We start from the raw sequence: 27,232 nt of genomic DNA, 5'->3' as shown, positions 1-27,232 counted from the left end.
CATTGAACTGTTGACTGTGGGGATGAGGCCTTATTATTTGTCCCGGGAATTCACGTCCGCCATCATTACCGGTGTGTACGTTCCTCCTTTAGCTGATGCAGCGCTGGCCTGTGACGTCATCCACTCCGTTGTTGCCCAGATACAGACGCAGCATCCTAACGCATTTATTGTCATCACTGGGGATTTTAGTCACGTCTCACTGGACAAAACCCTCCCAACATTTCACCAGCATGTTGACTGCCCCACCAGAGACAGTAACACACTGGATCTGTTGTATGCAAATGCTAAGGATGCATACAGTCCCATAGCCCTCCCCCCTCTTGGAAGATCTAACCACAACCTGGTCCTGCTGACCCCTAAGTATGTCCCTCTTGTTCAGCGGCAGCCTGTCCACACTAGGAGTGTGAGGAGGTGGACTCAGGAGGCTGCTGACGCACTACAGGACTGCTTCGAGTTGACAGACTGGGATGCACTTGTTGAGCCACATAGAGAGGATCTCGACAGCATGACCGACTGCATCACAGAATACATCAGGTTCTGTGAACACACCACCATGCCAACCCGGACTGTACGCTGCTTCCCTAATAATAAGCCATGGATCACCAATGACCTGAAAGCTCTTCTTAAGAAGAAGAGGGCGTTTAGGTCTGGAGACAGGGAAGAACTGAGGAGAGTGCAGCATGAACTCAGGGATATGCTGAGGGCCTGTAAAGATGCCTACAGGAGGAAGCTGGAGGCCAAACTCCAGCAGAACAATGTGAGGGATGTGTGGACTGGTATGAAGCAGATCACTGGGTGTAAGGTGAGCGGCAGACAGTCATCGGGCAGCCTGGAGAGGGCAAACGAGCTGAACAGATTCTTCAATAGGTTCAGCTCACAGCCTTCTGTCGCCTCCCTGACAACTCCAGACCCCCACACACCCTCACTGCCCCAAATGCTTCCTCCCCTCCCCCCTCACTCCCCTGCTGTGAGCTCTCCTGTGCAGCACCTCTCCTCCTCCTCCTCCACTGAAGACATCAGCAGCCTCCCCCGCATGACTGTGACTGCAGGCCAGGTTAGGAGACAACTGGAGAGACTCCACCAGCAGAAGGCTGCAGGCCCTGACGGTATCAGCCCCAGGATCCTGAAGACATGTGCCAGCCAGCTGTCTCCTGACTTCCTGCCTGGTTCCTGTTCCAAAGAAGTCGACACCATCAGACCTCAATGACTATCGACCAGTGGCCCTCACATCTTATGTCATGAAGGTGCTGGAGAGACTGGTTTTGGCCAACCTGAGGCCGCAGGTGAGAGCCCTGCTAGACCCTCTGCAATTTGCTTACCAGCCCCACTTGGGAGTTGATGACGCTGTCATCTACCTGCTGCAACAAGCCCATTCGCACCTGGATGGTGGAGGAGACACTGTGAGAATCACATTCTTTGATTTTTCTAGTGCTTTTAACACCATTCAGCCACTGCTACTGGGGGAGAAGTTGCGGGGGATGGGTGTAGACGACACAATGATCTGACCAGAGAGATGGTGATAGATTTCGGGAAGAAGAGGAAGACGGCTTTCCAACCACTGCGCATTCTGGGAAAGGATGTGGAGGCGGTGGAGGATTATAAGTACCTTGATGTTACCATCAACCACAGACTGGACTGGAGATCTAACACTGAAGCTGTTTACAAGAAGGGGATGAGCAGACTTTACTTCCTGAGGAAGCTGAGATCCTTCAACGTGTGCAGCAAGATGTTGGAGATCTTTTATCAGTCTGTGGTGGCCAGTGTACTCTTCTTTGCTGTGGTTTGTTGGGGAAGCAGCATCGGAGCCAGCAACACCAACAGACTCAACAAACTGATCAGGAAGGCTGGCTCTGTGATTGGCTGCAAAGAGGACACTCTGGAGGCTGTGGTGGAGAGGAGGACACTGAAAAAACTGTTATCATGGATAATCCTCTCCAACTCACACTGGTCAGACAGCGGAGCACCTTCTCCGGAAGGCTGCTTCAGCTTCGCTGTCGTAGCAATAGATACAGGAAATCTTTCCTGCCACAAGCCATCACTTTATACAATAACTCTCTCACCTCTGCCTGACAGAGAACTCTGGTCTCTCTGTTTTGTTGTATATATTATTATTGTTATAGTATATTTTGCATATTTTGTTGTATATATTATTATTATTGTTTCTAGCACACTGTGCACTATATACACACACACACACACACACACACACACACACACACACACACACACACACTATGTATATATTGGATTCTATTTATGTTATGTACAAAGTGCTTTATTTGCGGACCCACTACTGCTGCAGTAACAAAATAATTTCCCAGTCTGGGATCATTAAAGTAATTCTATCTATCCATCTATCCATCTATCCGTCCGTCCATCCGTCCATCCATCCATCCATCCGTCCAGTCAAGTGCGTACCAGAGTTGTACAACAAAGTTAAGGATGAAGTCAAAGAACAGCTATCCAACACAGAACGAGTGGCGATTACCACCGATGCCTGGACATCATGTGCCAGTGACTCCTATGTGACGATCACAGCGCACCATATCTCTCCCGACTGGGAGCTGGGGAGTCATGTTTTACAAACCAGGATATTCAACTAGCTTTATTAAAAGAAGCATGTATTGAGTGGAACATTGCACATAAAGAGCCAGCTCTAGTTACTGATAATGCTCGGAATATGATTGCAGCTGGAGTGGAGGCAGAGATGACACCACACCTCGGGTGCTTTGCTCACACATTAAACCTGGCCTCCCAGAAAGCCTTTCAAGTTGACACTGCTGCAAGGTTACTGGGAAGAGTGAGGTAGGTGGTTGGTTTTTTGCATCGCAACATAAGAGGAGCTGAAATCCTACGGGAGAAACAGCAGCAACTGACATTGCCTTCCCACAAGCTAATCCAGGATGTATCAACGCGGTGGAATAGCTCCCATGACATGCTCGAACATTTTTTAGAGCAGCAGCCTGCAGTTTTTGCCACACTCGTGTCAAGGGAACTAAGGAAAGGAGAAGAGGTGAATACTCTTGGTGAGAAGGACATCTGCAATGCTGAAGACATCGTCCGGTTGATGGCACCTGTCAAAGTAGTGACAACTATACTTTGTGAGGATGAGATGCCCACACTATCAATGATTGCTCCCCTCAGAGCAAAGCTAAACACACAATTTGAGTCAATGGATGAAGACACACCACTCATCACTGAGATGAAGAAGGCATTTAAGAATGACTTTGAGAAGCGATACACACATCTTGAGGACCTCCTCTGCTTTAGACCCTCGTTTTAAGACTCTTCCTTTCCTGAGTGATGAAGATGCTGAGAGGATATTCTTACGTATTTCAGCTGAAGCTACTGCCCTGCTTAACAAGGTAGGTCAAATAAAAACACCCTTTCATTAACTGAATACAAAATAATTATGATAGTGTATTGTAACAGCTGCTCTTGAACATATTGCTGTATTGTACTGCACGTGATTTATCATCTATTGACAGTGTGCCCTGGATTTAACAAAATTACTCACTATTTAGTTAATTCAGCTTTTGAATTTGTTATCAGTGGTTAACATTTTTTCTTGTTAATCATCCCTCTTTGCTTTTTTTTTTTAACATTGATTTTGACTAGGAAGCAGGGGATGCAGACAGCCAGGGACACGTTCAGAGGGATCCAGTGTGGAGAGACTCTGCTCATAGAGATGCACACAAAAGGATAGTTGGTCCTCAGATCCAGGATGAGCCAAAATGTGTGTTTTTAGACATAGTGAGGTGTAAACATATAAGATGAAAGAAAAACTCTCAAGACTTTTGGCAAACAACCAATAACAAAGTCATTCCTATGCATTTCAGATGATGAGCCTCCGCCCACAATGAAAAAGACTGCAGCATTGGCCCAGCTGTTTGGGGAAGCCTTTGAGGTCAGAGCAGCAGCACGATCTTCAAGAGAGAAAGCCAGTGAGGAGCTCATGGGATACAGAGAGCGGAGTGCTTTGCCCCTGACCGACAACCCACTACAGTGGTGGAAGACACAGGAAGACCTGCCACTGCTGTCATCTCTTGCAAAGAAATACTTATGTATACCAGCCACCAGTGTGGCCTCAGAAAGAGTTTTCAGCACTGCAGGAGATATTGTTTCTGCGCAACGCAGTGTACTACGACATGATCATGTTGATCAACTGATTTTTCTCAAGAAGAACCTTGACAAGCATTAAGCATACATGAACTTCATTGTGTGTATGGGATGAACATATAATGGTCAAGTGTGTGTACGTGTGAGTGCACCAAGCATACAGTATTGCACACTGTCTCAGAAGAGTGAGAAAACGAATAGAAAATGAATGAGATGTAATTGTTTTTGATAGTTATTTAGTTTACATGTGGCAAGATGACACAAAAAGAAATACACTATTAGTTACTAGTGGGGATTTTATTAAGCAGATGCATGTTAAAACAGCACTTTAAATGACTGACAGTCTGCTTACTTACAGTTAGCCACTTTGTTCTCTTTCAGAAAAAAAATGTACAAGGGATGTCTTGAAATTTTATGTTCTACCTCACTAGCTCATTGTGCCTTGATCTGAGGCTACACATATCTGTTTCTTTTTTTTTTTATTCTTTTTTTTTTTTTTTTATTTACATTTTATGATTTAACACAACACAGCATAACACAAGACTTAGACGTAAAACAATACAAACACAACTATAACAGTACATGCGTCAGGGGAGCACAGATTAATTACATTTCAAAAAGGTATTCATTTATTTTACGGTGAGTATTAAATCAGAGTTTCATTCTTCTCAAGGAAGGAAAAAAAAAAGGAAAATAAAAAGGAAAATACAGAGCACAATGCTTTTTTATTGTCTTTCCTCTACATATTCTCAAACAGAAGTCCATAAATTGTTTAGTCCATTATCCCTGTAGGATTCCAGCATTGGAATGGCTGCTTGCTCCATCGTTATCAGATCTATAAAATCTTTTAGCCAGTGATCTAAACAAAAACAATTCGGTTTTCTTATTTTCCAGTTCATCAGAATTATCCTTTTTGCAGAAAGAAAAGCCAATGATAACAGGTATTGCAATACTTTGGATTCCACTCCGTCCAGTTTCAGGCCCAACAGACACACTTCTGGGCAAATAGATACATCCACACTTAGGACTGAGGGTAGAATATTTTGCACTCCGGCCCAGAGTTGTTTTATTTGTGGACATTGCCATAACAAGTGTATCAGAGATCCTCTCTCTCCACAGTGCCAACATAAGTCAGATGTATCTGGGTTCATTTTATGCAGCCTCTGTGGTGTTATATATGCTCGGTGCAAAATTTTCATCTGTATAAGTTTGTACCTAATACATTTTGATAAGTAATTTGTACATTGCATTATAGTTCCCCATTGCTCTGTTGTTAGGTTTTTCCCCAAGTCCTGTTCCCACTGTGCTTTAGTTTTATCCAAAATGTTACAGGAAGAGGTATGAATAAACCTATATAATTTAGATACTGTGCCTTGATTTTTTATGATTTCTTTCAGTTTATTATCTGTTTCCACATCTGAAGCCAGTGATATTCCTTTTGTTACATATTCCTTAAGAATTGATTTGATCTGTAGATTCTATAAGAAAACAGTATCAAAGTGCAAATATGTTTTTGAATACAGGGAAACTTATTTTATTCTGCTTTACAATCTGTCCCAGATTCCGGATGTTGTAATTTTTCCAGGTCTCATTACTAAGGGTTTTCCCTCCAGCCATGAGCAATGGGTTCTCCCATAATGGGCATGAGGGCAACATTAAGCAATTAACTGAACATTTCTTTTGTATGGTCTTTGCTATTTTACATGAGAAACTACTAATGGGATCTTTGATATTTGTTTTTACATCTGTACAATACCACAGAGAGGAGAGGGGTGTCTCTTTTTTACACTCATGCAGAATTTTCTGTCCCAACCAGAGCAAGCTTCCAACCTGACATTGACCATGATAATAAGCCCAGAGCCTGGGGTATTTGCCATTAAATGCTAAGTAAAACGCATGAATATCAGGTATCCCCAGACCTCCTTTTTTCCTGCAAACTTTGAGTTTGTCAAGGCTAATTCTTGGCTTTTTATTCCCCCAAAGAAACTGTGTTAGTAATTTCTTGATTTCTTTAAACCAATATTCTGGTACTTTAAGTGGAATTAGAGATAGCAAAAAAGATATTCTAGAGAAAATATTCATTTTTATGATCTCCGCTCTACCCCATAGAGACAACGGAAGTGTGCTCCATCTAGTAATATCATCCCTTATAATTTTTAACTATTTGGGCCCATTCAGTTCAAATATCTTCTCCGTGGGAGAGAATGTTAATCCCCAGATATTTTAGTCCTTCTTTCCTCCACACTATTTGTGTTGTATCAAGGTGTATTGGAAAAGTCAAGCGGTTGAGTGGAGTTGCTTCGCTTTTATTCCAGTTGACTTTATAGCCCGATAGGTCACCACATTTTTTAATAGTGGTAAGTAAATGAGGCATTGATACATTGGGTTTTGAAAGGGTCACCAAAATATCATCTGCATAAATATTTATTTTAAAATCATATCCATGTATGTTTATGCCGGTTATTTGTTGGTTAGCTCTGATGGCACACGCTAGTGGTTCCAACGCTAAAATAAAAATTATCGGGGAGACTGGACATCCTTGTCTAGTTGATAGCTCAAAGGGTTGAGACACAATACCATTAGTTTTAACATGGGCAAGTGGTTTGTAATAAAGTGCACGAATCCACTGCATACACACAGGACCAAGGCCGTATTTCTCTAATGTGTAGACCAGGTACGGCCATTCGATCCGAACAAATGCTTTTTCAGAGATAAGAGATGAGATAAGGCAGCTCTGTTCATGACATGAAAGAGTCTTCTTATATTGTTTGCGGCGGATCGGCCCTTAACAAAACCTACTTGTTCAAAATGGACAAGCGAGGGAACCACACTCTCAAGTTGCATTGCAAGTATTTTTGCAAAGAGCTTGTAGTCATTGTTAAGTAAGCTAAGTGGTCTATAGTTGCTCATTTGTGTATGATCTTTTCCAGGTTTTGGTATTGATGTAATGACAGCTGTGCGCATAGTTATTGGCATGGATTCAGCTTTGATTATATCATTGAATAGTATAATAAGGAATGGAATCAGTGTATCCTGAAAACATTTATAGAATTCGATGCTGAATCCATCTGCTCCATGACTCTTACCATTACAGAGGCTTTTTAATGCCCGTTTTATTTCTCCCCCAGTAATTTTCTCAAGATATTTTTTGTCAGTTTCTTTTAATGAGGGCAAAGGCATGTCACTGAAGAAATTTTGGGCTTCTTCTAGATTTAAAAGACACTCAGTTTCATACAATTTCATATAGTAAGTTTTAAAACAATTATTAATTTGTTTGGGTTCTTGCACATTCTGTCCATCACAATCATGTATATTCAATATAAAATGTTTAGCCTCCATTTGCTTTAATTTCATTGCTAACATTTACCAGCCTCATCACCTGACTCAAAGTATTTTCTTTTTAGTTCAAACAATGCAAATGTAGTTTCTTCGTGTATCATTTTTTGCAGCTGTGCTCTGCAGATTAGTACCGCGTCCTTTAATTTATTATTGTTTGGTTCCCTCATATGTCTCTTTTCAAGCTTGTTCAGCTCTTCTTTCAGGGTGATTTTCTTTTCCTTTTTTTCCCTTATTCTTAGCAGATGAATAACTTATTATCCATCCCCTACATGTGGTCTTAAAGGTGCGGTAGGCAGCTTATTTTTGGCAATATTTATTTATTAATTAATAATATTCTGCAAAAACTTCCATAATAAACTTGTGGATAATGTAAATGAAGTGATGTGAGAGAAGAGCAGACCTCTGCGCCCCCACTAGGCTTTGTTTTCAGCCTGCAAAGAATCTACCCCGTGACGGAAGACTTTAACCAATCACAGAGCAGCTGAGAGAGCGAGCCCTGTGATTAGCTGTTCTACTAAAGCAGATGCGTGTTCATGTCTCTTCGGTGGAAACTCAGTCTGCAGTAATGGCGGATGATCGAACAGGAAAAATTGCAATTCCACGGTTGGAGACATCCGCTTTCAGTGCAAAACAACCTAAGAAGAGGAAGACTGATTCGTCAAAAAGGGAGTCTAAAAGACAGTCAGACAACAAATGCAATAAAACGCGTATCAATATCGGCGTTGCGTTTCAAAGATGGAGAGAAGTTCGGGATAACATTGGGTTGAAGTTGGACTCGGAGCTCGCTGTTCTTCTCTTGGACAGGTAAACTGCTAAATTATTTTTCCTCTAACAACTACAGTTGCTGTGATGGTGGTTAGGTTGTGTGGGCTGATTTACCATGTAAACAGCCTGGTGACAGCGGCTATCGATAACGCATTGTCGGAAGTTGCTAATACGTTAGCCTCTTGCTAACCGCTGCTGCTTGTACAAGATCAGGTGTATGTTGCTAAGCTAAGAGTCCCGAATCATACCAAATAATAGCCAGGTCTATGGAGCCAGAACAGTGACTTTAAAATTTGGCATCCCCAAAAAAAAAATTGGCATTGAAAACAAAACCAGTACTGAAAAAAGAAACATTGTCATTGAAACATTTGTATTGAAAACAGTTGTATTGGCATTGAAACAAGTATTGGCACTGAAAAAAGAAAGTAATTCAAATAATTAAAATCCGAAAATCTTATCATTTTATTTGGATTTTTTAGTATTTTTCAATGACAATTTTCAGATTTTTTCTTCATGTCACTTTTTTTTCAGTGACAGATTTTTTTTACAAAGTCAGTTTTTTTTCAGTGTCACTGATTTTCAGTTTTAACTTTCTGTCACTGTTTTGGCGTCGAGGGGGAGGGGCAAGTAGAGCGCGGTTTGCATATCATTTGAGAAGGTAATGGCAGCAGCCTGCAGGAAGGTGGGGCTGGATTGTCCAGCCATAATACACCATGTTAGGGCACGTGTGCCGGCCGTCTCTGGGCAACACAGAGTCCAACTACCTAGCGGACTTTTCTTCAAGCTCTCTCCTGATGTGTCCAAGTCTCTGTGTATCTGGTTCTGTCCCGGAGCTCCTGAGCTCCGGTCTGTATATGCGTATGGAGTGTGGTGGTAGTACCGGGGCGCTGAGCACGTCGCATTAGCCACAGTTAGCACAACAGTAGAACAGCCTGTTGCTCCGAGCCGGGGCTGCAGCGCCGACAGCAGTGCTCTGGTCTGCTCTCCGAGCTCTGTGCCACCGCACCGCTACCGGAGACCGGAGCTCCCGAGCTCTGGTATCTATATGCGTATGGAGTGTGGTAGTAGTACGGAGCTAACAAGCATTAGCCCCAGCTGTGTCGCTCTGAGCTGGGGCTGCAGCGCCGACTGCAGCGCTCCATCTGCTCCCCCAGCTCTGTGCCACCGCACCGCTGCACACGCATACAGAGACCGGACAATAAAGGAGAGTGCTTGGAGAAAAGTCAGTCAGTTATGAAAATATGTGTCTGTTAATATATGAAATATTAATTAGGCCAACCTAGTATTTGTCACAGATGATGAGTAAAGTTCATTATTTCTTTGATGTGGCCATGAATAAACTGATGAACTGATCAATGTTTTACCCGTTGTAGGGCAGTGTACGCCCAAACACAAATCTTACTGGCTTGAGCCGTTTTCACTGTCAAAAAGGTCTTTATTGTCATTGTACAGGGACAGTAGCTACATTTGCTTGTTCATCCCGACACAGTAATGCAAAAAAAAAAAAAAAAGTCAAAAACACTGAACATTTGTAGCCTACGCACACTCAGCCTCGCTTTCAATAAAACACACGCGCATTCTATAACAGATCAGTAAAATGTGAAAACAATATAGACATCGTTCAAAAATGAAAAAAAGATAGTTGTTGCTTCAGTGTATTTTTTTTTAAATGGATGAGGGTTAAAAGTTGCACAATGTTGAGCTTTCAGAAATGAAAACACTAAGGGCTTAATATAATATTGATCATAATATTAATCATTGTTAACTTACGCATTTACACGGTCAGCAGTTTTCTGCCAGCAGCCCTCCCTCGCTCTATTGGCGGCGACAGTGTTACTTTTTGCCGTGATGGTTTCTTTGAATTCTTCATAGCCTTGCATAATAACAATCTGCTCATCTTGAGTAAAATATGTGGCCCGGGATCAATCCATTTCCGCACGGAGGTAGAATAATATGACGTCAAACACCCCCTTTTATGTGTACGCGCGCAGAGCACAAAGCAGAGAACCGGACTTGACAAAGTAAGTTGATAACCATTGTCGCAGTACCTTTTAACTCTGTTTGGGGACTTGGGGCTTTGTTGAGCTGCATCATGGGCACAAAGCCTGGCTATGTTGAGCCCCCTTCGCAGTACAGGCCTCTGGTCTCTGGTTACGGAATCTGCCATTTTGGCTGGCTCTCTGTCTGACCGGTGAGTGTGACCTGTATTTGTTTGCTATTTTAAAAGTAGAACTGGTACACTGGAATTAAAATTTTTTTTCCTCAATTCCAGAGATGATGACTTCTCTATTGCTGGTGTGGGAGAGCTGGATACCAGCATCAGCGTAGAGGCATCACTACAGCAACTTGATGCAAGGTATATTTTTCTTTATTCATAGAATTGTCAGGCAGGGTTAAAGGGGAAGACTATCGGAGGGTGGACCCAAATGCAGTTAATCATGGAACGGGAGGCAGGAGTGGGGAAACAAAAGGCGAGCTTTTATTTTACAAAAGCTGAATTCCACAAAAACCAAGAGCCATGAAAGAAAATAAGTCCAAAAACCAAAATAGCAAAGAAAACAGTACAAGAATGCATGAAGAAAAAAGGTAAAGTACAAATCAAAACCAAAGTTCAAATCAAAAAATGCAAAACTCAATGAACGGGAGCATGGACACAGACAGGGGCTGACAAATACAATGACCGGACAAGGAGTGAAGGGAACACAGAGACTAAATACACAGACACTGATGACAAGACGAGGAACAGGTGAGGTGGACCAACAGGTGAGATAACGAGGGTAATGCATGGATGAGAACACTGACAGACAGAGGGAGACAGAGGGAAGAACATAGGAGACACTTAAATGACACATGAGGGCATGGAAAAATCAAAACATAAGACACAAGACAGGATACAAAGACAGGAGAATATAAGACAAAAAAAAACCATAATTTGAACAAAACACAAGGACATGACTCTAGAGTCATGACAAGAATTATGCCCTGCACCATGGTTTTATTGTGCTATCAACATTAGTGATGTGCAGTCATGTGACATTGTTCTCATATTATTTCATTTTGCTTAGTATGACCTCTCTAGATTTGAATGCTGACCTTATCAACGTGGAGGAGTTCAATGATATTCGTAATTCCATGTAAGTTTGTGAATTTCTTTTATATTTTTGCCACGGGCCCCTTGGTATACTGGCTAGTGGTAATAGTACTGTATTTTTTTTTAAACATGTGAAGTGTCTTTGACTGGTTTGAAAATGACTATGCAAATTACATTTTTCTTCTTCTTCTTCTTCTTCTTCTTCTTCTTCTTATTATTATTATTATTATTATTATTATTATTATTATTATTTCTGTAGCATTGACTGGGCAGATGACACCAGGTACCCCAATGAACACACAGAATCAGCGTCATCTTTGGATGAAGAAATCGAGGAAGCTGACAGTGGTGATGATGATAAGAGTGACGGCGATTATGTTCCCCCTTATTGTGTTCGGTAAGTTTTCCTTCAATATGTATTTTTGTTAGAAGATGGAGGGTAGAGGCTATTATCACATTCACTGAGAGCAAGGAATGTAGTCACATAATAGGTGTCTTATACATATACAAGGGTATAGCCATGAGATAGGTCTTTGTGCGTAATGCCTATTATTGTTCCAACAGAACTGGTGGTGCTCTACGTACTAGTATTCGCTTGGATGCACTTCCAGCCATCAGTATGGAGGACACAGTGCATGATTCCTCCGATGTCGGTCCACCTCACAATGATGAACCTAAGATTCCCGAGAAGTTCCAGGCCCAGAGTGAAAAGGAGGTTATTGGCCAGCCTGCTTCCATTGCCTATCATCTCAACTTGAAGCAGCTTGCTGAGTACCTTGTGCTCCCCATCCCCATGTGTACTGCCAAGGACCCTGTTACCTTCGCTGAGTGCCAGGCCCCTGGACCGTTTCAGGTGAAGGTCAAATCCAGGGCCACTGCTGCCATCATTGAGTGGGTGGGTACTTGTGTTTCTTATTGTGTTTTTATTATGATGATTATATATTTTAAATTTTGTCAATATCATATCTAGTTTCATGTTGCTGAACATGTTGAACATCTAGTCACAGACTCTGTGTTTATTCAGGGACCATACAATAACAGCTTTCTTTCTGTCACTATTTTGTTTCAGATGTGTCCCTTCGGTCACATTGTTTGGAATTGGAGTTCACAGTCCAAGCTGAAGTATGCAATGCAGGTGGGGGACTTCATGTTGGCGATGAATATCCTCCTCTCTGGGAATAATTATGCAAAGGTGGCGTTGCTCTTCCGATTCATGAACATGGGGATGGTGGGAAGGTCTACCTTTTTCAAAATACAAGACACCTACTGCGTGGACACCGTCAAACAATTCTGGGAAGAGAAGCGCAATGCAGTAATTTCCCAGCTACAGCCAAAACCCACTGTTGTGGTCGTGGGTTAGTTATACTTTTTACACCGAGATTTTTTCACAACCAATATCATTCGGTTTCATAACCAATAGAGTGAGCATAAAAAGTGTTGCAATTTCTGAAAATATTATTTTTAATTTGTTTTTAAAGGAGATGGTCGGATGGACAGCCCCGGATTCTGTGCGCAGTACTGCACATATAGTGTTATGGAGAATGACTCCAAAAAGATCATCTCTATGGTGACAGTCGACAAAAGAGAAACCGCACGGAACAGTGTCATCATGGAGAAGGAAGCGTTCATCCGGACTTTCGACAAACTTCGTCAGGACATGGCAAATCTGAGTGAAATATGTACCGATGCTCATACCCAGATAGCTGCACTTTTCAGTAAATACATTTTGCTTTTGAGTTTGATATTTGGCATCTTCAATTGTTAATGTATGTGTTAACTTGGGCAGGAGTGCTACTAATGTACTTATACATCTGTTTTGTTTATTATTCATACAGCCAAGGGCATATATAAATCATGGGGGGTTCGCCATACCCTTGACATGTGGCATGGCTCGAAAAACCTGGGAAAAAAGCAAAGCAATCATGTTTACGCCAATAATTTTGTGTGATTGGATTTGATTTTTCACTATGTGTTCAGGCAGGCCAGAAGAAGGGGTGCACCATTTTACTTCGTTGGAGCAAGGATGTGTGCAATCACTTTTGGTGTTGTGCCAAAATGGCCGAAAACTATGACATCTTCTTTGTAAGTACCATGTCAGGTGTTATTTCTGATGATACACTTGAAGAGCCAAAAAAAGGTTATATTATAGGAATAATACTGATGAGTTACTCTTGTCATAGGATATGTGGACTGGCTTACTCCACCATGTCACAGGTGAACACGAGTGGGCCCTCGATGCCTGTCACCATGGCCCATTGACTGATGACAGGGACAAGGAGTGGATCCAAAAGGGATCAGTGGCGCACGATGCACTTTCTGAGATAGTGCTGAATGAAAGCTGGCTGAGGGAAGTTGAAAAGTACCTGAGCTTTAGGTATGTGGGCACTGGTTTTACATAGTTATGTTTATGTTCACCAGTATTGCAAAAATAAATACAGGGTCATGCAGGAAGTGGCAACCCCTATGACAAGTCTATGAAATATAGATAATTGTAAATCATGTAGTACTTGATCACGTCCTTTTTTTACTGTCCATGACTGCTTGTGAAAATGTTTGTCTTATCACGTCTTTGAGGTTCATGACAATATTAAAGACTAATACTGGGTTTTCACTCTTTAGGTCTACAGCAGAGCTGGAATCTTTTCACAACCACGTACTGATGTACGCCAGCAAAAGATTCAGCTTTACCCCACCAGTATATACAGCTCGTACTCTACTTGCCGGGTTGGATTATAATCATCATGTCCACCGTCCAGTGCAAGTAAAGCTGATGGCTCCATTGAGTAAGTTCCCCACCAAGTGTTTTTTTTTTTTTTTTTTTTTTAAATGAACAGGAAGTAATAGATGTTCATGTACAAACAATGTTGACAATATGAAGCACACGTTGAATAAACATAAAAGATGTCACTCTTGCATATTATCAATTCTCTAATTGTGTAATTGACGGTTTTGGTCCTATTGTAATTTCATTATGTCAGATACCGCAGGCACTACAACAAAAAGTCACAGAAGTGGAGGCTGTACACAGTGAGGGTTGAGAAAGACTATGGCTACATTCCTGACCTCCAGAGGGCCATCCTCCGAAGCCGCATCACATCCGGCAGAGGCATGTCTCGTGTGAGGAGCCAGAGGCCTGAAGACCCACGGCAGTATGGTTTGCTATGTGGTGTTTCACCTCTGTCCACAGAGGAACTGTGGACAAGGTATCTTTCAGTTGGCGTCTTTTTTTTTTTTTTTTCAATGAACCTATTTTAGAACACATTTCACATTTTCAGTCAGGCATACACCAAAGTCATTTTAATTTTGTTTTTACTTTTTTTTTTCCTCCAGTGAACTTGACTGGGGCAATGTGGTGGGATAGAGTTTGCAGTTCCATAAAATAATTCTGATTTTGGTGAAAGAAGTGGCCTTTAGATTTTGAAAATTAGAAACTATATATTTTGTTATTGATATAATAATGTAATGACACTATCATATCACACAATGACACTTTGTCCTAGAAATGATATGGACATTGCTATGGACAGCTCATGGTACTATGAGCATGTGCGTAAAATACAGTTCTGTCAGGCCAAGTTACTCAATTCAGGGCAATGCTGTCTTATTGAGTATCATGTGGTTGTAATCATCATATTCATTGGGTATAAACAATAGCCTTTCTAAAAAATAAGTAAGGATAAATGCAAAACATTGTAGCGTAGAGCATGTGACATAGTAATCCTAACTCAACAACTAAATGTATAAACTTAAAATGCTATTCTTTTTCATTTGCAAGGCCAAGGACAACCCATGTGAAACGCTGACCGAAGAAGAAAAAGATCTGCCTGACGCTACAACCTCCAAAGACCAGTTTTTTGTCCAAATGTATCGTTCTTCAAAAAATTTCAAGTCATTTTATTTCATGTTTGATTTTTTCATTATGTTATTAGTTGTCTGTATAATAAAAGTGTTATCCAGGTCAGCTGTGAATATCTTTACTGTATAATATTGATGCAGGCTGTCATGTAAATAAAAGAAGCAGTTGTTCATCCGTCAAGGGATTTATTTTTTAAAAAATACAATAATCAATAAATAAGAACAAAATATATAAAACATCCCTCAATGTAAATCTCACAACAAAACAAACAACATTCCATTGAAATTTCTATATAGACAAATTAGTTTTTATGTTCTGTTGCTGGGTTTCTAGTGTTCAAAGCCTGCGTGGGATAAAGCCCACGTAGTGGTTGTGAGGGTCAGGGTATTTATCTCTAATCTTCCACACACAGCAGCTTGGTATAACAATCCTGTTGCCTCTTCCCAGTGCACCATACTGCCAGACAACAAACTGCCTGTAAGCAACATGTCGGAACTGTTTGTTATCTTCTCCTGGGTTTGGAGGGTCTTCCCGAGCCCGGATATCGTTCCATATTCTCCGGGCCAGACGAAGGACACCCTCATTCAGAATGTAGATGTCTGCATGAGGTAGCAGGGAAATGCAGTGTTGTGGTGGCTGACCACAACACTTTCTTTCCACGTCAGTAGGCATTTCCCTGCACTTCATGCAGACACACCACTCGGTTTGTTGGGGCCCTGACCCGGAGGATCTGATGGAGGAGCGGTGGCCATGATATCAAAAATGAGGCTGGGATCCCTCAACAGACACCTCCCCAAAAGGTCCTGGCACTGTTGGAGGGATAAAGACTCTATTCTGGCCTGAAAAGACAGTAGTTCATGTAAATATAATTTATTTATTTATGAGTAAACATTCATAATGATCTTTATGTAGTTATAAAATATGATGTTATGATATATGTTGAGATACCTGTTCAGTCGCTATCCGATGAGCTTGTAGGTCTTGCACCCGGCTGAGGTCGTCTTCGTTCAGGGAGTCTTCCACCTGAGGGTGTCCTGTTCCCCGGACAGACCCTCGGCCACAGCCACGACCCCGACCCCTCAGTCGCCCTCTCCCTCTGCCACAACCTCCTCAAGCCACTGGCCGCTGTTCTGGGACATATTCGTCACCTGAGTCCGGTTCCGGGCTGCTCTGAATATAAATATATATGTAACAAGTGTAAAGTAACGCAAGTTTGCATTATGACAAACAAGACTCAGTTTTGAGATTATCTATGCCGATCAAACGGACACTAATTTTTAGACGCTAACATTAGCAAGAGGCTATTTTTACTATTTACACTGACTAACGTTACTACAAAGTTTGAGCTGTTGGCCAAGGCAGATAACGATGCTATAGTTTGAATAAAATGTGCTACATTGCTTCAAAACATTAGCTTGACATTAGTCTTGAAAATAAAAAGGGCTGAATAACTGAAAAACTGAATAACTCCTAATGTCAGACCTGTCGGCTAACGTTACTTTAGCCTTTGTAGTCGTCTGTCTTACATGTTATTTTACACTAAATATAAATACTATTTACTATTGCTCATGTGTTCAAAAAAGTATTTTCTTACCTGTGACTCTGATATTATGGAGGATAACGTACAAAAAATAAGCTTTGGCAAGTTGCCGGTTGCCTCAGGCAGGAACTGTCAGGTACGTGTATCAAGCGCGGGCATCAGATGCGCGTGCTTGTCTGGTGGGAGGAGCTTGGGTCAGAGCTGGGGAGATGAGACCCGTGTGGACTCAACAATCACATTTTTCTAGGTTTCTTGCCTACCTTGCCTTTAAATGCTTCCCATACTGTCTGGATTGATGATTCTGAATTGATATTTAAGATGAAAAACTCCTCAGTTTTTTCTCTTATCAAGGAAGTGAATTTTACATCTGTAAGGAGTGAGTTATTTAAACTCCATTGTTTTGGTTTATTTACTTCCAAGAAAGGGTAAAAACTGACAGAGATAGGTGCATGGTCTGATATCACTATGTTATGAATTTCAGACTTTACAACATTATTGATCATCTGGCTAGTTAACAGTATGTAGTCAATCCTCGAATATGCATTATGGACCTTTGAGTAGAAAGTATATTCACGTGCCTCTCCATTACAGCACCTCCAAATATCTGTTGTACCTGTATTTGTCTAAAATTCCCCAAGAGCTGCTGCAAGCTTATCATCTGTTGGTAAGGGTTGCTTAGACTGATCTATATGAGGTTGAGCTACTAAATTAAAATCTCCACCAATTATTAATGGGATATTTAAGTAACTAGAAAGTAATATATTCAATTTGCTCAAAAATAGAGCTCGTCTAGTGTTAGAATTATAAATATTGACAAACACCATTTTTTTGATTATGCAAGATTCCCATAACTATTATGTATCTTCCTTCTTTGTCTGGAATTACTTCCAGTGCTTTAAATACAGTAGTACTTGAGACTAATATGCTGACACCTCTTGAGGAATTACTACCATAAGCTGAGAAGACTTGGCCTACCCATCTCTGTTTTAGTTTTAGAGATTCTTTTTCAGACAGATGGGTCTCTTGAAGCATTGCTACGTTACATGTCAAAATGTGAAAGTATCTTATATCGTTTGACTTTATTTGTGATCCCATTAACATTCCATGATATAATTCTGATGACTGGCAAACTCATCCTTCACCTAAACAATTATAAGCTATCCTCCTTAAACTCATACTCTTAATCAGTTTACCCTGTTCTCCTGACGCATTAGTACACACACACACACACACACACACACACACACACACACACCAAACAACAATGCCAATAGGCAGAAAACCCAACAAAAATACAAAAGAAGGGGCTCCCATCCCTCCTCTATCCATGATCCAATGAGGGCAGGCGCAAAGTCATTCAGAAAGCGTTCCACAACCAGGTTTCATGTTGCCACACTATTCAAATCATATTTCATAAGAAAAAGCGTAGAAATAATGAGGAAAAAATTATAATAATGATAAAAATAAAATAGCCATTTATCTTTTAGTGCGTTATTCTCATATCTCAGCCAGTGTCTTATCCAAATATAGACGGGAGGCGCGTTGTCAAGTCCTTTGAGGCTTGTTCCGGAGTAATGTAGATATGTTTCTGGCCATCCAAAGTGACCATGAGTCTTGCTGGAAATAGCAGACCATACCGGCGACCTGATCCGCGCAGCTTCCTCGTGATGTTTGCATACTCACTGCGTTTTTGCTGGATCTCTGGTGTTAGATCTTGAAACACATGAATAGGCTTATTTGCCCATTCCAGCCTTTTCTTTTTTTCGGCCAGCTTTTTTCCCTTTTCAGCTGCAGCTCTCAGAATAAGCTGTCGATCGCTCCATCTCAGAAGGCGCACAATATATGGTCTCGGTGGGTCTGATGGGTCCGGGCGGGGACGAGGAGACCTGTGGTGCCTATACACCTCCAGCGCTGGTTCCATCTCACGCCGGTCCAGAATGTAGCGCAATAGTGCTGCCAGCTCCTCATCAGGGTTACCACTCTCCAACAATCCCTTCCGCAGGCCCACAATGATCAAGTTGTTTCTTCTGCTATGTGACTATAAATAAGTCACTTTAGTTTTCAAGTTTCTTATCTCTTTCGTGCATTCTTGTATGGCTGTCTGGTGGGTAGCTTGTTTATCCTCCAGAATCCCAATCTGTTTTTCGGTGTTCCCCACTCTGTTGACAATAGCACGTATGTCTTTTTTAATCTCCTTTATTGAGTTGTTCAGTTCATCGAACCTTTGTTGTAAGGTATCTTTTATGCTGGTAACTTCTGTCAGCAGTTCCTTGGCCCAAACAGGTGGTTCCTCATTAGCACTCATGCTTTGTTTGATTGAATGCCACAGAGCCTTGCGCTGTTTCGTAGTTTGTCTCGTCTCTCGGGAGCGTGCCTGGTTTGACATAAAATGAGTCTTTTCTAAGAGAATAAGTTTCTCCAGTTTAAGCTCAAAACTTGGGCAATCAAAGGTATATATTAAGTATTTTCCCTGGTATGTGGACGCCGAACAGCTCAGTCCGCCATGCTCTCTTGTCACGTGATTATTGGTGGTAATCTGTTGTTTCTTTGAATTTAATTAACGTTGGAGAGCTCTTACGTGTTGTTACATGTTAATACACATGACAAAAACTACAAATACACTTTCTCTAGTCTTTGATAAATCTTTTTGAAGGAAATGCCACATTTACAAGTTAATTCATTTTATGAAATGATTGTCTACTTTCAACAAGAAATCCATTGCATCATACCCTCTCGAATTGAGCCATGCCACATCGAATCGAATCGAAATCCTTCTGAATCGAATCGTTCCATTTTGAAATGTATCGTTCCTGAATCGTATCGTACCCCATGTATCAAGATACGCATCGAATCGTCTTTTATTGGAGAGATGCACACCCCTAGAAAATATGAATATGGCACTTTCATTATTCCACCTACTCATGACAACCATTCTCTCGCTTAATGCCCGTGGGCTCCGCAGCAGAGAGAAAATGAGCTACATCTTGACAACTATTAAATGCGACATTCACAAACTGGGATAACAATATCATGGACCAGGTCAGACAACAATGGAGGAGACCTGTGCATTATGCGCATGGCTCGGCGTCTGCCTGCGGGGTAGTGATCTTGTGCAGAGAAGGCACATTTGAAAATATTGTGTGTGCTCATCAGGAGACTACAGGGAGGATGGTGGTAGTTGATATGGAAAAAAGTGGGAAAAAATACAGAATCACAAATGTGTACGCACCTAAAGATGAGAAAGAAAGGGAAATCGTCTTCAAAAAAATTCCAATATGGTGTAATGATGAAAGCCTAGTGATTGGAGACTTTAACGTGGTGTTAAGTAAGAAAGATCTATCTGCACAAAATGTGTATAAAGAGGATGCAAGCAGGCAAATAATTTACAACATAATGAGTGATAACAACCTGGTAGACATATGGTGGATAAAAAACCCACACAAAAGGAGTTATTCCAGACAGCAAATAGTCCAGGGGAAATTGAAGCAGACCAGAATAGACCTATGTCTAAGTTCATCTGCTTTGGCCTCCCAGATCAAACATGCTAAATATTTCTCTAACAGCTGGAGCGATCATTCGTTCCTAGAGGTGAGGTTGAGAGTACCAGGACTTACCAGGAGTTATCAGGAATTACCATTTGCAGAAAATATACTAGAATGGTGGGAGGGAGCCAAATTGAGGATCAAATAAGCGTGCATTAATTACAGTAAACAAAAAAGATGGTTAGAAAATAAAGAAGAATCAGACATCAAAAAACAAATGAGTAAAGAACTAGGAAAGTTAGAGGAAAATCCAGACCATGACATAAACCAGTATATTATCCTAAAAAACAAAGCAGATCAGATTGAAACCAAAAGATGCAAGGAAGCAATAATTAGGGGCAAAGCAAAACATATAATAGGAGGAGAAAAATGCACTGCGTACTTTTTAGGATTAGAGAAAAAGAAACAAAGCAAAGTTGCCATTAAAGAATGAAAAAATAAAAGAAATGAAAAGGTAACAGAACCATCAGAAATATTAGGAACAGTACAAAATGATTGCAAAAAACTTTTCACCAAGGAGCAGATAACAGAGGAAAACATGAGAATAACAATAAGCAGCATACAAAACAAAATATCTGAAGAAGACAAAGAATGGTGTGATTCACAGCTAATGGGAAAAGAAATTGAAGTAGCTATAAACAATTTGAATAAGAACAAAAGTCCGGGAACAGATGGACTAACTGGAGAATTCCACAAAGCTTTTAAAGACAGTTTGGCTCCTATCTTACTGGCAATATATAAGAACATGCAAAGCAGAAATCGCACTCCCGAGACCTTGACACTCGGCCTGATAACCATAATATACAAAAATAAAGGAGACAGATCCCTGCTAGAAAATTACAGACCCATCAGTTTACTTAACACAGATTACAAAATCCTAACTAAAGCACTAGCAAACAGGCTAAAATCCATCATAGCATCAATAACCAACTGGTCTCAAGCTTACAGCATTCCTGGGCGAGACATCACAGACACAATTTTATCAGTCAAAGAAACAATAAATCATATGACAAAACAAGTAGGAATTTATTTAGGTATCAATTTAGAAAAAGCATTTGACAGAGTCAAACATTGTTTTCTGTGGGCAGTTCTGGAGAAATTTGGAATCGGCAATAACTTCATAAACTGGTTAAAACTATTGTATAACAATTCATACAGCTGTGTCAAATGTAATGGACTAATAACAAAAACATTCCAAATTCAAAGATCAGTGAGGCAGGGCTGTCCCCTTTCCTCCCTACTATACAGCCTGGTGGCAGAACCCCTCACCCTGTTAATCAACCAGGACAGATAGATAGAAGGCATAATATCTCCCACAGGAACAGAATCCAAAATCATACAGTACGTGAATGACACAAACATTACAATAAAAGATGAAAACAGCATAGAAAGGGTATTGACACACATCACAGAATACAGCAAAACGTCAGGAGCCAAAATAAATGTAAATAAGAGGCAAGTGGCAATTCAAGGAGGCAGGAGAAAGTGTCAAGGTCTTGGGAGTGCACCTGGGACCAGATCAGTCAGCTGCGAGAGATGAAACATGGAGGGAGCTGCTCAGCAAAATCAAAAATACGCAGACTTTGTGAAAGATGAGGGGGCTGACGCTGAGAGGCAAGGTGGTTGTCGTCAACTCCCTTGTGCTCTCAAAACTAACTCACACACTCTCAGTCTATGACATGCCCAGCCAATTTCTCACTGACATTAATAGCAGCATCTCAGCATTTCTCTGGGGGAGCAAAAAGAACTTAATAGCACACCAAACAATAATAAGTGACTACAAAAACGGAGGACTGAAACTTGTTGATATTATCACCAAGAAACGCGTTTACAGTCAAAATCATTCAAAAATACTTACAAACCTCCAATAATCATGTATGGAAAGATTATTTTCAGAAATCTTTAGCATCCATTGGTCACTGCGGGGATCATAACCTCTGCCATATTCACCCGAAAAAAACAATACTGCCATCTTTGTCCATTTGACAGAGTAGTGTTTGAAGCCTGGAGGTTGGTGTGACCACTCCTCAAAGCAAAAGCCGTAAACAGAGCCCAAGTCCTGCAGCTCCCCTTTCTCCACAACCCAGAGATCACACATCTGGGCAGCTCCCTATCCTGCAGCTCCCTGACACAGGCTGGGATACACAGAATCCGAGACATTCTTGGCAGGCAAGGACAGATAGACAGAGAAAAAATACTAACTGTAATGAGAAATGAAAAAATTAGATTTAATAGAAAACAAATCATCAATATGTGTGAAAAAACTGAAGAAGGTCTGCCTCCCGAGTGGAGACAAGTTTTCATAAAATCTACAGCTAAGGTGCAGCATGACACTCTGAATTTCTTCCTGTTGACCAGCACAAACCCCAAGAGCATCCAGGACATAACAACAAAATACTGGTATACTACACTTCTGAGGCAAATCACAAAGAGACCCACCTCAGAATCACACAGGCAAAAAATATTCCCCAATAAAAACATACCCTCAATTTGGCACAACATCAATCCAGTACTGAGCAACCCAAAATGTGTTAATACAGAAGAATTTTCACCGGCATCATCCTGCACCAAATCAATAAGAATGTATATGGGAGAGACTGTACTGTATGCAAGGAGAAGGAAGAAGACATTGAGCACCTCTTTCTCCTCTGTCCTGTCTGTATCCGCTTCACAGAGCAGGTAAAAAATCTCCTCTGGAGTTGCTGTGGGCTTGAAATCCCAGAGGGTGACAATGGAAAATGGACCCTACTATTTGGACTGACAGAAAAGGTTATCTTAAGGTACAAACAATCAATTAATCAACATTCTTCTAGCAACTGTGAGACACACCATCTAGACTGCAAGGAACTATAAACTATATGAGAACAAGGACATTGACAGATGGATTTTCTTCATCAATTCACTGAGGCATCACATCAGGACTATATACACAGCCAACGCAGCACACTTCAAAAGAACATTTGAACACAACGCAAATCTGGCGAACACATAAGGAAATGGACTGAAATTAAATTTTTAATTGTTTAGAATGACTTCTGTATAATCTTAATCCTGTTTGTTCTTTGTTACATTGGATGAAATTAATAGTCTATCACATTCTACAACTCACAATCTCTTTTGGACAACACAGGTTGTCTCAATGTAATGAGGATTTTTGATATGTTTTTGTTTGCAACGAGCGCAAATACCAAATGTAAATAGTGTGTAATGTCTGAATAAACCTGTATTTTTCTGATAATAAAAGAGAAAAAAACAAAACAAAAAACACGCCCGATCTCGTCCGATCTCTGAAGCTAAGCAGGGTCGGGCCTGGTTAGTACTTGGTTGGGAGACTGCCTGGGAATACCAGGTGTTGTAAGCTTTTTACCTGCTCCGTTACAGACAGCAGAGGGCGCTGCTGCTCCTTCACTGAAGACATGGCTTTGAACAACAGAGCAGCTTGCCTGAGAAAGATGCTTGTGTTTTGCTCGCGTTTATATATTTGCATTAGTGTATATGAATTATATCATGACGTGCCTCGGAAAAAACTTGAACAATTGACTGCATGCCTTGCTCATGCAGAGAAATTAAAAAGCTTATAGCACATGGTATTCACAGGCGGTCTCCCATCCAAGTACTAACCAGGCCCGACCCTGCTTAGCTTCCGAGATCGGACGAGATCGGGCGTGTTCAGAGTGGTATAGTCATAAGCAAAGGCTGAGAAGACAAACATGTTCACCGGCTCCGTCCTGATGGTTTGTCTATATCCATCAACGGAGAAACATCAGCACAGTCAAACAAGTTTTCTCTCTGCATTGTTCATGCGCACTGGTTTTGCTCCACGGTTACTTCCCTCCTCAAATCTACTTGGGAGCTTCCGCGGTCTCTATCCCTCCCTGGGATCCAACCGCGGACGCTGTCCAGTTTCTTAACCAATAACGGGTTTAAATAGTGTGTTTGTCTCCTGCGCTTAGGCTTACGGCCAACCACTCTGAACACGCCCATTCAGTGTACTTCCGGTTCCGGAAATATCAGCGGTACATGGTCGAGGAGGACGAGGAGGAGAGAGTGAAAGTGTTAAGAAAAAGGAGAAAAACAGAGAGCAAAGAAGTCAGTACTTGCCCCAGCAGAACATGCTGCCAGGGGGACAGTCTCCTGCTGTTCAAACGGAGAAAAATGAACAACTTGGGGAAAACACAGGTGAAGGCAGTGATGGCGAGCGGCGTCATGGCGTCTGCGAGTGGTAACGCGACGGAGGGCAGAGAGATAACGAGAAGTAACCTGCGCCCGTCCGAGGCAGGTGGAGAAGGAAGAAGAAATGCGGTGGAGGTTGGAGAAAGTGAGGCAAACGGAGGAGTGGAGAGAGGAGACAGAAAGGTGCAAGTGACACAGCGGAGTGGTGGGAGCGGTGGAGACGCCATGAAGGAGCTGCACAGAGAAATTCAACATCGGCGGAGGAAAACGACGGAACGGAGGGGAAAACAAAAGAGGCTGAGAGTGATGACCTTGTCAAAAAAGATCTTGTGATCAACGTGGAAATTGAAGGTAATGACCCTATCACGATGATTGAACTACTTAAAGCAGTACAGCTCACATGTGGCAGAGTACTAGGATGCAGAACAAAAAATTAGAAACGTTGGGAGCTCACCATGAGCAACGTGAGAGGAAAGAAAGGCTCCTGGACGGCTTCAAAATCAAAAATTCCAGGATAGTGGCAACGGAACTAGTAAGAGACATGAGAGTGGTATCTTTTCTAAACCTGCCACTCTATATAACAGACGATCAAATAAAAGACAAACTGTGTCAGTGGGGAGCGGAGCCGGCTTCAAACATTCGTAGAAGGAAATGGGCAGGGACAGAGATTTATGATGGAACTCACTTCCTAAAAGTAAAGTTTCCTGATAATATCTCGTCCCTGCCTTACAGTACTAAATTTGAAACTCTGGAGGGCCTGGAATTTTTCAGAGTGCTGCACCACCAACAGGTCAGAGTGTGTAGGCTGTGTCTACAATCTGGACACATTTTAAGAGACTGTCCAGAGTTCTCTTGTTTTTGGTGCCAGAAGCAGGGACACTATGCCCGCGAGTGTGTGGACAGGATGGAGGAAGCCACAGAGAGGGGAGAGACGATGGAGGAGGAGGAAAAGGAGGAGGACGTGGAGAAGGATGATAACGGGAAAGAGGAGTTTTTCAGCGGGAAGGAGATGGACGAGGAGGAGAGGAGAGAGTCGGAGGAGGAGGTGGAGGTCAGCGGCAGAGAAGAAAAGGACAGCAGAGAGAAGTTGAGTATAGAGAAAACTGCTGTAAAGACTCAGACATCGAGGGGAAGGAGTGAGGTGGTGGAGCAGAGAAGGAATGCAGAGAGGGAGGACAGAGGAGACAGACGAGAACGTAGCCGCAGCAGCCTACGCAACAGTGACAAAGGTGGTAAGTCAAGAGAGGTTTTGCCTCAAATAGGGACGAGAGGAGAAGGAAATAAAAAGGACAAGGAGAAATGAAAGAGTGCGCTGAGGACAGAGGAATCTCAGATTTTTTTTCTGTTCTAAATGACTGTTGTACTCGCATCCTTCAGTGCTAAAGGATTGAAAGACACTACAAAATTCGAAAAACTGATTATGCTGTGCAAAGCAGATATCATTTGTATACAGGAAACGCACTGGGATGAAAAACTGAAATACAAATGAAAGTTAAAGCTGCAAGCAGCGATGAACGGGCCCTCACAGTCCACGCGTGTCGGGGCACGCTGCTGCCGAAGCATACTGCCGCCAGGCTTGTCACTGCAACACCTTCCGTTGAGGACGTTTTTCCTATGATTTGGTGGGCTGCTCCTCCTGCCGGTATTAAACAATGTATGTTGAAAACAGAAGAACTCCCTGCAATCTACATAAAGAACAAATAATGAGAGGAGTACATTGTTTGACCCTGTAGACTGCTAAACAGCATGATCACAACAAATAGACTGAGTTGCAAAATCCGCATTACAAATGAAATATTCATCATTAAGTCCTCACAATCCAAATGTAGCTGCAGTGCAAGCAAAGTGCAGCTAACTACTACTGAGACACAGGCTACTGAGCTAACTCAAACTCATACAACATATTTCCATGTAAAATAACACAAACTGCAATAGTGATCAAATTATCCATAACTACAAGCAGAAACCACTTACATTTCCTCAAGAATGCACACATCATTAGAGAAACACACAGAAAGTCCATGCAGCTTCACAGGGTCTGCTCACTGACTGTCTGCTGCTTTTTAGTCTGACTGAGCATGTTCTGACTTGTTCACTGCTAGTTGTCTTTGCACCAGTAGAGGGTGCTGTTGCACCTTTACCTGTAGAGTTTTATTACAGTTTCTGTGGCTGCACATATGCTGGAGCAGTAGCAGAGGCAAAGTAGGAATTGTCCCGATAAGAATGAATGGGAAAACGCCTCCCAAACTCCTGCCATTATTGTAAAAAAATGCAATGGTTATCACCAAAATCTATTTTTCTAGCTGCTCTCCACTCTAGCGATGATGTCACACACTCTAGCTCATGCAATACACACCCATTATAAAATCAGAAGTTGGCATAAAAATCCTTAAAAGTAAAACTGTGATGATTTCAAAACCTTTGTCGCGATTTTGCATATGGAAAGTACTACAACCACACTACACCACACAATTCATCTGAATTCAGGGAACACATAGAGATGAGGTTTAATAATCTGCAACATATTAAGTGGGAGTTATGAGCGAAAAACGCTTTTGCATTGAAAATAGCGCCACCTGCTGATCATTTTTGGTGTGTGAGTCACAGGGGCCATTCTATAGCACCTCTATGAATTTCATTTCCATAAGTGTTATGGTGTGGGCACAGTGCCAAATATTAAATTAGACTGCCACCAGAGCGCCACCTAGTGGCGGATCGGTAAACCCTTCGTCAGCTGTCCTCAGGAGGGCACTGACAATAAATGTACTAAGTTTCGTGTTAATGCGAAGAACCGTTGTGGAGATATA

The 27,232-nt window shown here is 41.6% G+C and overlaps 2 protein-coding genes and 1 non-coding gene across 3 annotated transcripts; 2 read left to right on the top strand and 1 right to left on the bottom strand.

Annotated features, from left to right (window-relative positions):
- The first annotated feature begins 2,313 nt into the window (after nucleotides 1-2,313).
- LOC115573694 (zinc finger BED domain-containing protein 1-like) lies at nucleotides 2,314-5,481 on the top strand. The gene is made up of 3 exons (XM_030404587.1): nucleotides 2,314-3,365; nucleotides 3,619-3,736; nucleotides 3,840-5,481. The coding sequence occupies exons 1-3, from the start codon at nucleotides 3,222-3,224 to the stop codon at nucleotides 4,199-4,201; spliced, it is 624 nt and encodes a 207-aa protein (XP_030260447.1). The 5' UTR covers nucleotides 2,314-3,221; the 3' UTR covers nucleotides 4,202-5,481.
- Nucleotides 5,482-10,499: 5,018 nt separating this feature from the next.
- On the top strand, nucleotides 10,500-15,162 carry LOC115574526 (uncharacterized). The gene is made up of 11 exons (XM_030406115.1): nucleotides 10,500-10,579; nucleotides 11,289-11,357; nucleotides 11,574-11,711; nucleotides 11,879-12,209; nucleotides 12,384-12,669; nucleotides 12,793-13,029; nucleotides 13,292-13,396; nucleotides 13,495-13,688; nucleotides 13,934-14,097; nucleotides 14,293-14,517; nucleotides 15,090-15,162. The coding sequence occupies exons 2-7, from the start codon at nucleotides 11,290-11,292 to the stop codon at nucleotides 13,384-13,386; spliced, it is 1,155 nt and encodes a 384-aa protein (XP_030261975.1). The 5' UTR covers nucleotides 10,500-10,579; nucleotide 11,289; the 3' UTR covers nucleotides 13,387-13,396; nucleotides 13,495-13,688; nucleotides 13,934-14,097; nucleotides 14,293-14,517; nucleotides 15,090-15,162.
- Nucleotides 15,163-23,824: 8,662 nt separating this feature from the next.
- Nucleotides 23,825-23,943, bottom strand: LOC115574686 (5S ribosomal RNA). The gene has a single exon (XR_003982544.1). It is a non-coding gene; the product is annotated as a 5S ribosomal RNA (ribosomal RNA).
- Nucleotides 23,944-27,232: the final 3,289 nt, after the last annotated feature.

This window comes from Sparus aurata, chromosome 22 (assembly GCF_900880675.1).
Source record: "Sparus aurata chromosome 22, fSpaAur1.1, whole genome shotgun sequence".
Lineage (NCBI taxonomy): Eukaryota > Metazoa > Chordata > Actinopteri > Spariformes > Sparidae > Sparus > Sparus aurata.
Note: the sequence above shows the minus strand (reverse complement) of the source record. Positions and strands in the feature narration are given on the sequence as shown.

Coding starts and splice junctions, on each gene's coding strand:
- LOC115573694 (XM_030404587.1), top strand. CDS start 3,222: ATGACTTTGAGAAGCGATACACACATCTTGAGGACCTCCTCTGCTTTA. Junction 3,366..3,618: donor CTACTGCCCTGCTTAACAAG/GTAGGTCAAATA, acceptor GATTTTGACTAG/GAAGCAGGGGATGCAGACAG. Junction 3,737..3,839: donor GATCCAGGATGAGCCAAAAT/GTGTGTTTTTAG, acceptor TATGCATTTCAG/ATGATGAGCCTCCGCCCACA.
- LOC115574526 (XM_030406115.1), top strand. CDS start 11,290: ATGACCTCTCTAGATTTGAATGCTGACCTTATCAACGTGGAGGAGTTC. Junction 12,210..12,383: donor CTGCTGCCATCATTGAGTGG/GTGGGTACTTGT, acceptor ATTTTGTTTCAG/ATGTGTCCCTTCGGTCACAT. Junction 13,030..13,291: donor CCAGATAGCTGCACTTTTCA/GTAAATACATTT, acceptor CTATGTGTTCAG/GCAGGCCAGAAGAAGGGGTG.